The 13970-nt window shown below is 41.1% G+C and overlaps 1 protein-coding gene across 1 annotated transcript in view; it reads left to right on the top strand.

The window, feature by feature from the left end:
* The first annotated feature begins 6952 nt into the window (after positions 1 to 6952).
* The window catches only part of LOC148013474 (putative chlorophyll(ide) b reductase NYC1, chloroplastic), a 30000-nt gene continuing 22982 nt past the window's right edge, over positions 6953 to 13970 (top strand). The window contains exons 1-3 of the mRNA XM_087668480.1: positions 6953 to 7260; positions 7361 to 7702; positions 7955 to 8230. Coding sequence (XP_087524606.1) covers positions 7074 to 7260; positions 7361 to 7702; positions 7955 to 8230 — 805 coding nt within the window. The 5' untranslated portion in view covers positions 6953 to 7073. The remainder of the gene's footprint in view (positions 7261 to 7360; positions 7703 to 7954; positions 8231 to 13970) is intronic.

Raw genomic sequence — 13970 nt, 5'->3', positions numbered from 1 at the left:
GAGCTGTCATCGCCCAAGTGCATAGAACCCGAAATAGTACAGTATGAATAAAACCACTCTCAGCAAGGTATCACATGAAAGGACGCACCTGAGTCCAAGAGCCAACACTGTGCATACATAGAGTGTATCTCTATCATCTGCAAAGCACTAGAAGAAGCTGCAAGGATATAATCATCATCAACATCCTCAGGCTGCATAACATTGATCTCTTCAATTTTAACACTGGACTTTGCAGACACTATGCTGCGATCAGAAGACTTATCTTGCACTTTGTATTTCCCCTTATCTTTGCGCCTTTCATTGCATAGTTCATGGCATTGTGGCCTTATATGGCCCTTTTTCCCACAATGGTGACAAGTAACATCTGCATTCCTGCCACGGATTTGCTACGTGACTTCCCACGAGACTTGGACCGAGATTTCTGAGAATCCTATCCACGGCCACTGCCATTGCCATGCTTTCCATATCCATCATTCCTACCTCTAGCTATCATAGCATGTGACACACGAGAGGCATCCAAATTCTTATGGTTAACCTCTTCCTGCAGATGAGCACTCTCAACATCAGATAACTTCAAGGTAGCAATAGAGGCACATAATGCAGTGTGGAATACATCCCATGACTCATTAAGAGTACCAAGCAAGAAAAGAGGAGTGACATCCTCTGCAAAAGTGATGTTCTGCGAAGTCAAGTTCTTGAGTATAGCATGGAACTGGCTCAAGTGAGCAGACATGGTCACATTCTAGTGTGGAATACATCCCATGACTTATTAAGAGTACCAAGCAAGAAAAGAGGAGTGACATCCTCTGCAAAAGTGATGTTCTGCGAAGTCAAGTTCTTGAGTATAGCATGGAACTGGCTCAAGTGAGCAGACATGGTCACATTCTAGTTCATGTGGCAGATCCATAAGCTGCTTCAGCCAATACATCTAACTCGCTGGACTTTTCTTGTCATAGAGATTCTTGATTTTATCCCACAACTACCATGCACTCTGTTCTTCCTCAAATACATTGTAATGAACCTATTCTGTGAGAGATAATACAATAGTGGACTTGCATAACTCATCAAGCTTAAACCATTCCTTATCTGGCATGGTTGCAAGAGGTTGCCCTGCTGAACCTCAATGGTTTGATTTGCGATTTCTGCACCAACACCTTCCAAATCTGGCTCTTCCAATAAGAGTAATTCGTACCATCAAGCTTAGTGATGTTGAAAATAGCATGATCCGTGGATGAACTCACCATAATGCAAGCTGGAAGACTGTAGACAGTTCAAAATTGCTTGCTGTTTACTACAGAAAATGACCAAAAAATTACCAAAATCGAGTGAAAATGGCGAGAAAAGTGTAACCAAAACTGTTGTCCACCAAGTACTAGTGAAAGTACATCATTTCATAATATTTCAGCATGAAAAATCCATGTCAGTCTGGAGTTATATGCTTGCTATAATAAATGACAGTAGGGTATTGTGAGAGGTAATTGTTGACCAAATCATTGCACCAAGTCAAGAATTGACAACCAAGACATGACCAACCCATAAATGGGCATAAATCAGCACCAAACAGTCATCAAGACCATGAGCAAACACCCAAACATGTCACCAAAGCATCCATCAATGTGAGTAGACATACCCCCTGGACAATAAGGCAAAGTATACATAACACTGGCAAGACCTAACACTAGTAGGTGTATGCTCACAAGAGTGCAAAGCCCAACCTCACGTCAAAAGCAACTCCAAGATATCAGTGCATGAACCATGCAACATTTAAGTGTAAGAGATCCCAAAGTCTCAAGTATCTGCAAAATGCTCAAATAGCATAAACCTCCTGCTCAATGTCGGTCAAGCATACAAGATGCTCCCACTGGCTCAAAAGGTGGATAAACAAGCTCAACAACTCAAGCAAACCAAGTCAAAGTACCAAAGACAGGTAACCAAGACAATGCCTCAATAGCATCCAAGGTCGTAATGGAAAAAGCCAAGTCGTAACGGAAAAATCGAAGTCAATGTCCAACTGCTTAAGGGAATACTCAAATGAATGTCGAGATGAGCTCAAATAACTGCCATCCACAGCCAAAGCATAAAGCATTCACCAAGACATCATAACCCATACTAGGTAGCCTAGGCATAAGCCATGTCATAGATGAAATGCCAGCTGCAAAGAAGTGACAGTCAAACCCAAATCGAGGTCTAATCTCAGCTCAAAAGCATTCCGGAGCATAAACAAGACATGTGGCATAGTCCAAATACATCATGACATCATACCGAGTAGCCGGGAGCACCCCGTTGACCAATAGGCATAACCCAATTGTAGCATAAATAGCTTCAGCCCTGAAGTTTCCAGTAGCATATAACCGCTGTAAACTGAGCAAATCAGTGCTCAATCCAAGCTCAAATCCATAGGCAAACTATAGGCATACATTCCCGTATGTATAGGCACCAACCGGGCATAATCGGACATCAAATGCCAAGACCTGTAAGCATAAAATTGAAGTAACAGGTGGCTGCCCTGTTTTTGGATAGATCTGGGATTGTTCAAAATAGTCAATGGCTGAGCTAAATCAGCTCCAAATGCTTCTCACATAAGAGGCATAACATCCACAAGTGATCCGATATCAATAGACATCAGTAGAAGCATCACATAAGCCATAGGCATACAAATACATGCTGTCTCAGACCTGAAATCTGTTGCAAAATATTCTTTCATCAAAATTTGGCAAATTTGACATCACCATCGTGTCCAAGCATGCCAAAACCCCAACTTAGACTCTTACTTTGCCTGAATCAGGTTCCGAATGCCCAAGATATAACAAAAAGAGTGATTTTTGGGCCAGATTTTGAAACAGGCACAAAAAAAACGCGAGCTGGCTGGGGGGGTCTGCTGTCCCACGTGTCAACAATGGGGCCCAAAGGGGGCACAAATGGGAACCAAAGAAGGCCTACACCAAGCCTCAGTAAGCCTTGATAGGCTGGAAGCAAGATCCAGGTGAAGAAAGCTCCAAGAGGTGTGAGCTATGGCTGCCCACAACCTGTGAAAACCTTGTTTACCTAGACTTGTGGACTGAGATAAATCTTTGAAATAATGAAGCAATACCTCAATGTCAATGCCTTGATGTTGCCTCAATAGGCCGGGAAGAAGCTCGAAAAGCTGGGGAGTGACGGGAGCTCAAGAGAATGAGCTATGGCTGCCGGAAAGGAGACCCAATGCGAGTGGGGAGTCGATGGGAAGCTAAGAATGCCACGAGCCAAGCTCAAGAGTCGGAAGCCGTGCTCTGATACCAGTTGAAAGGTGAGAAGGATCGAAGCTTGCACTCGAGAGCTATGGCGGGAGAGCAAGAGCAAGAAAGAGAGAGACAAGAAATGGGAACTCCAACAGCCACAATGTGTGACCGGGCCTTCCTTTATTCAAATTGTCACTAAAAGAATAAAGAATAAAGTGACGGTGACGGGTGCTCGCCACCTGCAGTGTGCAGTGGCAGTGACTGTCAGTGTAGTAATACATGAGCGGCTAGGCGGAGGCGCCTTTACCCCCAACAAAGAGAGAGAGAGAGAGAGAGAGAGAGAGAGAGAGAGAGAGAGAGAGAGAGAGAGAGAGAGAGAGAGAGAGAGAGAGAGAGAGAGAGAGAGAGAGAAGCACAAACAGGTTTTTGTGGGTACTACAATACTCTTATTCTTCATTATCTTCATCTATATATGATTGTATAATGTATACTTTGTATAAGGGGTGCCCACCTAGCCTTTATCCCAACAAATTCTAAAGGATCTTTAGAATGCATCTAAGGATGTTGCCACCACATGGATGCCTAGGAGCACTCTAAGAAGATTGAGACTTTAAGTAGTAACTTAGAAGCTACTACTACATGGGTGTCTATAAGAATTCTAAGTACATTGTGACTTTAGATAGCGAATCTCCAAGCAAGTATAGTGCTTAGACACTACATACCAAACATATAGAATCAACATGGTTTCCAGTATACATAGACTTCGCATGTTTTCTACCATATAACAAACATAAACACCTAGCATGTTTTCTAGAATATATGTTGGGAATGTATCAAATAGTAGACCCTTCCACTCATGTTGCAAACTTGCTAAAAACATCTCACTTAGTAAACTTTTCAAAGCGCTAGATGGAAAGCTAGAGCAGTAGAAAGTTGGATTGCTTTGATGAATGTGCTGCAAGCACTCTTGAGAGGAGAAGAGGAGAGGTATACCTTCTTTGCAATGGGGAAGCACATGATGTTAGTTCCAAAAATTAAAATTCAACACAACAAGTGCATATTATAATGATTTATGTGTAATTGACAAATTATACCTTATTGTATAAAAATAAAAATATAAAGAACTTATTTTCATCATTAATCTATGCTTAGCCATTTATATAGGGAAGAAGAGTAGCCATAAAGAAGGAGGACCCAAATGAAAGATGGGTACCTTGAAAAAAAAAAAGGGAATAAATAAGAGGTGTTAAAGTTGATGAATCTCCACACAACAAATGCATCAAAGCTAATGAGACTCCACCACACAATATAGTGAAGGTACTTGAGTTACTCGATCACAATCCATAATATAAGTGGATTGGTAGTATCTAGCCTTTAGATGGAGTCTTATACATGGGCGGTTGATGTGATGTAATAAAAAGAAAGTTACTAGCTTATTTAAGTGCTAGATAATTAAACAACCAAGCAAACCTATCACAAAAAGAGAAGTGGGAGGGTAGATCCCCAAAGACTCCATCCTATAGTAGGGCGGTCTTGGTAGTTAGCCAAGAGGTTTCCCTAAAAAACTATAGATTAGGAGAAATTAGGAAGAGTTGAATGTTGATTGTTTTAGGGGGCTGGGATGAGACTTTGACTTCTGGGTGTAGGGGTCAATGCCTAGCTCCCCCTCATTTCTCACTCTTTTTGAATCAAGTGCACAAATAGTTGCCCATAAGTGATGCTAGATGAAATGTTAGGCAAGCTTAGCAATTATTTAGGAACATTGTTCAATGTTTTCAAGTCGATCCTCATGGATATGGAGTGGAACTTCCTTTGCAAGGTAGACTCAAGTGACCCTAGACAACAAAGTCCATGATATTCCAAGGGGGGCTTCAAAACCAAAGTGATATGAGGGGCTAAAATAGCCCATATATTGACGAATACTGCAATTACCAAATCGTATAATCAAGGGTTTGTTAGATAGGCATGTCACATGTGGTATCAAAGTAGAAAAGGAAATTGTAGTTATAAATCTTAGGTAGAACTATTTGCAAGCTTGTATAAGGTATAATTGACTTAATAACCTCTTAGGAAAAAATGATATATCACTAATTAATGATGAGATTTTTTAAAATGATGAAGAATGGTAGATATTCATAGATTTTGGGCTATGTTTACTTCTTCTTTGCACTCCTTAGACTTTGATCGGAAAGATTGCTTTATGTGGATCTTGGAGTGTATTCACAATTCTTCTTTGTTGTATCGAGAGTGGTGGTTTGGATGGGAAGTAGTGTATACTGATTCATAAACATTGACCACCTCGTCTACATTTAAAACAACCTCAAGATAACTAAATGAATGGAAGATCTCAAGATCATTAAAGAATTTATATCCAAAGAATCAAATTAAATCCTATCCTCCATAAGTGGACATAAGATTTAATAGAACCACTACATCTATGACCAAGTGACTCTAATTATTTACGTCGAGTGTGTTGCCATTCTAGGATGTTCATGCCACAATAATTATTGTAAAGATGTTTTTTCATGTCTTCTTTCTAATTACAAAACTTTAGACATCTTTAGTGAGTCTACAATTTATAAAGTCAACAATGTATGTGAATTCCATGGATAAGCCTTGTAACCGAAATAACCTCTTGATGTATCGCCTTTTTGGCCCATTACAACTGTGAGTAATAAAGATGTCTCTATTTTTCCTTCCATTTATGCACCTGTTCATGCAAGATTGTTGTTTCACTTTTACGAGCAGGAGGGCATGCTTTATCAAACTATTTTGAAAGAGGTGTAGCTTGATGTTTGAGAGGTTGCACACATGAGATCCAAAAGCATGTGGTTGAAGTTGGATGCGTTGTCTTAAGAATATCCCTTAACAACATGCAACATGTCCCCTAACCTTAGAGAAACCTCGTGCTAATGGATTCAATGCTAATATTTAGATGATCAATTTACTTGTTGTTCTTTGATTTGCAATGGGAGTGAGAAGTGTTACTATGTGGTATTAGATGTGTGCATGCTCATCATGATGGTAATTTGCTAGAGTTGAGAAGTACAACTTTTGGATCTCATGTGTGTAGCATAGAGAGTATATTAAGGTTAATTTCTAAAATCATGATAAACCGTAAGTTAACAAGGGCGCACTATCACACACAACAGCTTTGCCCTTTTTTGCTGCACGAGAGAGAGAGAGAGAGAGAGAGAGAGAGAGAGAGAGAGAGAGAGAGAGAGAGAGAGAGAGAGAGCACCTGTTTTCTTTAATTTTCTAAAATAAAGATATCCACACATTTCAAAGCTAAGTAGACCACCTAATTGAAGTTAATAGTGGGTAATTTTTAAAGGATCTATACCACGTTACTTCAATTGTATAAGCATATGCCCTAAAAGGCAATATTAACAAAAGTTCTCTTATTGTTATTAATTTTGTTATTTTTTGAGAAGACATGAACCTTGAAAGATGCTTCAACTGATGAATTTATGGTTTGAAATCATGCACCCATGAAAACACACATATAAGCATGCATGTGCTCAAATCACTTGTTTTTAAAATGTGAAAATGTGTTTGTGTGTGTATTAATAAAGGAATCAGAAGTCATTCTTAAGCACCTTAAGGACTAGACAAATCATAAAATGGCTTCATTTCATTTGCTGCATGCTCATGGAGGCCTAAGTTGATCATTCGCCACTTCGCCTCCATTCGCTAGTTCTTTGATTGCATCTTTAATATTCTTTTCCTCGATTGAGATTAGTCACACTAGCTGTATTGCCATCCGAACGCTCAAACCCAGTTGGGCTACAGCTCGTTGGCCAAGGATCCCTTCCACGCTTCTCTTGAGCCTCATCTACGCGACATAGCAGGCTAATGGTCATGGTGCCTTCTGTTTCCTGTGTATCTCTCGGCCAGCTGACACCTTGCCATGGCGCTGGCCAGAAGAGCCGACTCTGGAAGCAGCGCTGGTTAATGCCTAGCAGCCGTGGTGGTGGTGCATTAGCCCCTTGTTCGTCCTCCTTCCCTTCGCTGGCGGTCCCCCAACGGCAGAGCGCTCGGGGTAAATAAGCTTCTACCGCTGTATCCTCTGTTGCTTTGGCAATTTGGCAAGGTAATCCTTAACCATGATGCTCGCTTGGGCACGGCGGCGGTGGCGGCAGTGCTGGTAGCAGCAGTAACAGATACTACAGTTGAAACGGCAGGGCCCGGCGTGGTGATCACTGGAGGAACACGAGGACTTGGATATGCACTTGCCCGCGAGTTTGTGCAAAAGGGAGCACGCGTGGTGGTGTGTGGAAGGGATGAGGCCAGGCTGCAAGCTGCCTTGTCAGCACTGCAGCAGCAACTGCATCAGAATCAGCAGGCAGCTGGCAAGGATCTTCAATCTCTGCAAGTGTTTGGGAAGTGTTGTGATGTCTCCAATCCTCGCGATGTAGCTGAGTTTGCTGCCTTCTCGGCTGATGCACTCAGAGGGAGTGTCCAACTATGGCTGAACAATGCAGGTGACCCATGTTTCTGCATCAACATTAACTTGTAGTATCTAAGTTTCAATGCCTAAGGTTCTTTTCCCAACGGTTGCAGTATCTTATGTTCTGTTCTTTTGCCAAAGGTTAGTACCTTATTTTAATGCCTAAGGCTGTTTTTTGCTAAAGGTAGTAGTATCTTATTTTCAATGCCTAAGGCTCTTTTGCCAAAACTTAAAAGGTGTAAATCTTGAATTGGTGTTTGGTTGTTCGGCTTCTTTCTTGCCATAGGAGAGGTCACTTCCAAGAGGTTGCTGTCAGACATAGAATCAGAGGAGATTGTGCGTGTCTCCAACACTAATGTTCTTGGCTCTCTTCTTTGCTGCCGAGAAGCAATCAGAATTATGAACAAGCAACCACCTAGCAATGTGCCTGTCTATCACATATTTAACATGGGATTCTCTCGCTGGGGAGCAAAGTTTACAAAGTCAGCATGCACCCACAAAATGACGAAAGTTGCTTTGACTCAGCTTACAATATCCTTGAATGAAGAACTAGAGGCTGCAGGTAACAATCACCACAGTTAGTTTCAACATGCAGTAGTGGAAGTCCATAATCATGTTTTTTATTTTACCTTACAAAGATAATGAAGACCACAAATTTTGAAACGCTTCACTATTGTGAAAAAACCAAATAAGGGAGAAAGAGACCCATACAAAACACTAACTTCTAGTCAAGTGTAGGTCAGAGAGGTGTATAAGCAAGAAGTACTAGTTTATTCCTTGCAGCTTCTCATTCTCCACCTTAGATGCTTCACCTTGGACATCTTTAGGACTTTCTTCTATGAACCTCACCTTTGGGGTTCCATTGCTGCTTTGCTTCTCAAAGATGGTGTTGGAGAGGTTTTAGTCGAAAGGTGGTATCCACTGGGGATTAGAGAGAGAAGGATGTAGAGAATAGGAGATAGTAGAGAAGAAAAAGAATGGACAGGAGGTACACAAGATAAAGATAACTCTCAATGAATTAAAGCACTATGTATCGATAGAATGTGAGAAGATAAACAAAATCCTTGTTTGGAACCACTCGGAAGCAATCTCCAAGCATTAGATCTCCTGGAGCTCCCCGGTAGACCAAAAACATGTAACAAAAACTAGCTTCTTCTGTGCTGTGCAAACAACAAATATGATGGTTCCATGCTCTGAAAGGGGGGTAAAACGCCAGGATGCTTGGTCAGAATTCTCCTAGGTTACTCCTTTTTCTTCTCTCCGTTGGGAGTGCTGCTTGCTGCTTGTCAACTGTGATCATGCACCGCATGAATTCGGAAGTCTCTCTTTTTGCATGAGATCTCCTAAAACTGGTTGAAAAGCCACTTGCTTTTTGCATGCCATTTTATTCTAGAAGTTTTTTACACCTTTTTAGAATATTTGCAAGAAATAATATCAAAAATATCAAAAATAGACTAAACTTGTCTAAAAATCCCGTATTTTGGAACTAACCATACTATGGACACTAACACTAATGACTAAGATGACATTGACTCTCTAGATTCATAAAAAAGCTGGATGATGATGTACTCTAGGTTTTTTCACACTGTGTCCGCATAGTGACATGACAATGGTTTTGCCAACTCCATGGCACGCTTCAAGTGCTCTGGGATGAAAAAAAATTTATAGTAATATTAGTCAATGAGAAAGAAAATATGGATACATAATTAGGATTAGGGCAAAATGGAAGAAGAAAGTATTAATCCTTTTGTGCTTCTTGATTCACTTTGTTGGTGTAACCTATATTAGGAGAAAACCATTGAAGGCATACTCATATAGAGATATTATGTGGGTTATCTCTAGAGTGTCACTCATTAGTTAAAGCTTGTTAAGTATGGAGGATCTTTGGAAGACTTTGCTTAGTGAGGACAATGCCTTGGTTAGTGTCAAACTTGATTGTCCCAATATGTTGGAACTTGACCAAGGACTTTTCACCACAATGGATACTTCTATATGTAGGCTACTACAATGATGAAGATGTCCGAGGGGGAGACGTCATGTGAGCAATGAAGAGAGAAAACCCTAGATACAACCAACGATAAGAGACAAAGGAGCGTTGGTAGGGGTATGTGGCTTGGCAATTGACTCAACCGTGAAGATATGCTAGGGTTTGCACAAAGAAAACACAGAATATATGAATACGATTGAAACACAATAACTCAAAAAGTAATGCAATAAATGCAAATTCAGAATACAAAATGCGAAACACAATAAATACAAATACAAATAGAGAAGAAAGAGAACTCTGAAGTGAATGAATCAATTTTGTAAATGCATGCAAGAATGTACAGAATGCTCAAGGGTAGAGGATTGAGTAATGCTAAATGATAAGAATGTGCATGTTGCAGGTGCCACTTGGATAGTGTGCCTCGTGGGGAAATTTTTCGCTTGCCCAAGTGGCCTTTTACAAAGATGATGAGCATCATGCAATGCAAAGGGAAGGTTTTTACATGGAAAGAAGGCTGATCTCGAATAAAAATGCTGAAACATGTAGAATACCAATGAGAGGTAGGACCTCCATCTCAACCATGGATGTTGATATTGAAGGAGGAAGAGGAACCTAATATGGGTCTTTGTGTGGTGCCGAGAACCATAATGAAAAATGTGGTTTGATGATGAAGGTAGATGTGATATCCCTTAGCTGGAGTAGCCAAAAGAGAATAAGCTATTTGGGTATATGGAACATACCTGTTCTTGATCTTGGGTGAGGGCTCCAATGTTGATCAAGTGGCATAGGCAAGCCTGAATTTGAACCTCGGGAGAGGGCTCTATGCTAGTCAAAAAGTGCCAAGATAGTAGTCCACCATACATATAGATCAAATGGATGAAGAAGGAAGACGTGATGCTTCCCAGTTGGAAGAGTAAGGAAGAGTCAGCCACCAAGGCAGTTAGGATAGGCTTGTACTTGATCTTGGGAGAGGGCTCCAATTCTGACCAAGTATCATAGGCACGCTTGAAACTCAACCATTAGGATATGGTTTTTATGCTATTGAAGAATGTGAAGGCACAACCACCAAGGTAGTACTCCATCTTGTAAATAAATACCCTGACATAGAAACACAAATAATAATACAATGCTCATGCAACAAACACACTATGTAGTGAATGAATACTGAACCTCGAACTCTTGTGTCTCAAGGACCAAGACAAAGATAATGAGTTGGAGAGTGTGTCTTACTCTGATGGATCCCAAAATGTAGTAAGGTAGTGTTGGAAGCCGTTTGGTAGTAGTAGACGTAGTAATGTGACAGTAGGATTAGTGCTAGATATGTAAAGGAAAGTAGGCAAATGGAGAGTTTAGACATGGGCAACAGCCTAGGTGGCACCTACAGAAGCAAAATGCAGCCTCAAGAGAGTGGTAGGGTGCCAGATGGTAGTAGATGAGTCCATATGCAGCCTGTAGAGGGTTGCTAGGTGCAAATGCAGCTAGTAAATGGTCGCTAGGCAGCAAAGGTAGGGTGTAGACCTCCTGGATTAGCTGGTAGTAGATTGTAGGGGAAGATATCGGGAAGAAGATGGTTGACAATAAACACTAATAGGTGGTAGACAATGTGGGGCAGCTTTGGGTGAGATGCCCTTTGCAAACAGGGTGTGGTCTACAAAGCTTTGTCACTTCAAATTGCAAAACGAGATTGAACTGAGTGGGAAGGAAGCCTATTTATGTAAATAAAGTTTGGGGCCTCCCAAATTAGTGTCTAAATATGGGACAAAAAACTCTATAGAATCGCGTATGTTCAAAAGAAATGGTTTAAAATCATTAATTAACTTGAGTTTTGGGGCTATTTAATTAAGACTAATGATTTTTTTTTAAAGCTCAGCATCCCTCCTATGTCCAAAACTATAACAAAAAAGGGACTGCAAACAAGCCCAAACCCTTATTCTTTTCTTTTTCCCAAGGCATTCCACCCTAAAACATCTAGGGCATTGGGCAAAGGGTGCACATTGACTGCCTAGTGACCTACCAAGACTATAGAGGTGATGATTATCTTACCAAGGGAGCCCAAGTGTTCACCCCAAAGAGGATAGAGCGTCGGACAAAGAGTGCTCATTGGCTGCCTAGTGGCCTACTAAGTCTTGCAAAGGCAAATGGAAATATAGAAAGGGACTGCAAACAAGCCCAAACCCTTGTTCTTTTCTTTTTTCCAAGGCGTTCCACCCTAAAACATATAGAGCATTGGGCAAAGAGTGCACATTGGCTGCCTAGTGACCTATTGAGACTATAGAGGCAATGGCTATCTTGCCAGGGAATCCCAAGTGTTCAACCTAGAGAGGATAGAGCATCAGACAAAGGGTGCTCGTTGGCTGCCTAGAGGCCTATGAAGTCTTGCAAAGGCGGATGGAAACATAATGGAAATTTTGTTTGGTTTTTTTGGAGGACTTGTTTTGTTTTTCAAAAGATTTATAATTAAGTGAGGGTTCTCCAAAAGTTTTCAGCCTATTGAGTAATAGTGCTGCAAAGGGAGAAAGGGATGGTTAGTGGTTAGTCCAAGATGTTCACAATACAAAGAAGACTATCCCCACCACTATTAGATGGCGATGACGAAGAAAATACGGTAAGTGTGTGAAGCAAATATGGTGAGTATGTGGAGGGGCAAGAAAGAAGTGTAGAAGCAAGCTTTACAAGAGAAGCAAGCAAGGGAGACTACCATGTGCAATGCTGCGAATATGGTGGATCCAGAATCTACTACTCCAAAGACTAAAAAGGAATAAATGCACACAAATGCGTATTTACAAGAATAGAATACTGATGCACAAGAGTTATGTAAGATGCAATGCATTGTGATTATGCTCATGCAAAATGCTAGCAATAATGCCACTTGGACAATGCCCTCGTAGGGAAATTGTTTACTTGCCTAAGCATTCTCTCAAACTGGAAGGCAAAGTCCAAGGAAAGCTTTGCAAAGTTGTCTAATGAAGGCACAAACTCAAGGTAAATAGTGCCTAGCTCAACTTACTCTTTGGTGAAGTGAAAGTGTACACCAACATGTCGTATCCGATGTGTGATGATCGGGTTACTAGTTAGTTTAAGGAGTGAGCTGTCCTATCTTATCATTAGGTGTGTCGTGTACGGATGACACCCAAAGCCTCTAAAGTGAGACACTATAGATCGAGAGTTAAAGAATGCTCTATGTAGAGTCCTTTAAGGGACAACTGCAATTGGACATTGGTTGAGGATGTACATCAAAGTGTTAATAGCCTTGACCCAAAGTTGCTCAGAGAGCTTTGCCACAAACATCATAGAGTGCGTCATGTTCATGATGGTCTGATTCCTATACTTATGACTCTATTTTGAGAAGGGGAGTTTTTAGGTAAGTTGGCGAGAGATGCCATGCTCCCGTAGAAGCTCGAAAACTTCATGAGAGGTAAACTTACAACCAATATTACTTCTCATGCATCCTGCATGATGACCAGTTTGGTTATGAACCAATAGTACCCAAGTAGAGAAATATGCAAATGTGTCAGACTTGTGCTTGGGAAAGCATACTTACATATATGTAGAATGATCATCCACTTTGAAAAAGAAGTATAGTGTGACATTCAAGGCGGTAGTGGATGTTGACCCACAAAGATTAATGTGAATCAATCTAAGAGGCATGTTAGCTTGCTATGTGGACTGTTGAGGGAATGGGGTACGGTGTTGCTTACCGAGTTGACAAGCTTTGTAGATATATCACAATAGCTTTAGGTGTGGAAGGTCCTCAATCATTTGTTGATGCAAAACTCATAAAGAGAGTCGCATCCGAGATGTCCCAAGCAAAAATGCCAAAGATGCATTGTTTGTGAGCTCTCGTGTGGTGGATGAAGGTGGGAAGTGATGGAACTGTGAGCCCTCGGGTGTCAGCTTGGAAAGGTATTGGATCATGCGGTACAGGCTACTAGGCAGTGCTTGACCACGCAAGCAATTGCTAAACCATTCTGAGAGTCAAGGTCCTCAAACTGTGGTTATTATGAAGAACACTACTCGGCCCAATCGGCAAAGCTGCTGAATAGAAAACAAGTTCACCCCAAGCTAGGGAACATAGTATACATTATCCAATGTAGCCAGATTTGGGCCTTGGTTAGTGGAAAATTTGATGCAACCGTGAGCTTGAATCTTGATAAATGAGTTGTTCCCAATGCCAACTATCCTAGCTGTAGGGGCTTGGGAGATGAAAATGTCCACAATGGGGATCATAAGGAGTACCTGAAGTACTTAGTTGTGACAAGTGGGCATCTGCAATAATCTCATTGGCAAGCAACTCACATATATGGATGAGACTCAC

Source organism: Lygodium microphyllum, chromosome 26, assembly GCF_053477565.2.
Source record: "Lygodium microphyllum isolate KBCC chromosome 26, Lygodium_microphyllum_v1.1.10, whole genome shotgun sequence".
NCBI lineage: Eukaryota > Viridiplantae > Streptophyta > Polypodiopsida > Schizaeales > Lygodiaceae > Lygodium > Lygodium microphyllum.
This window is presented reverse-complemented; position numbering and strand designations above follow the sequence as displayed.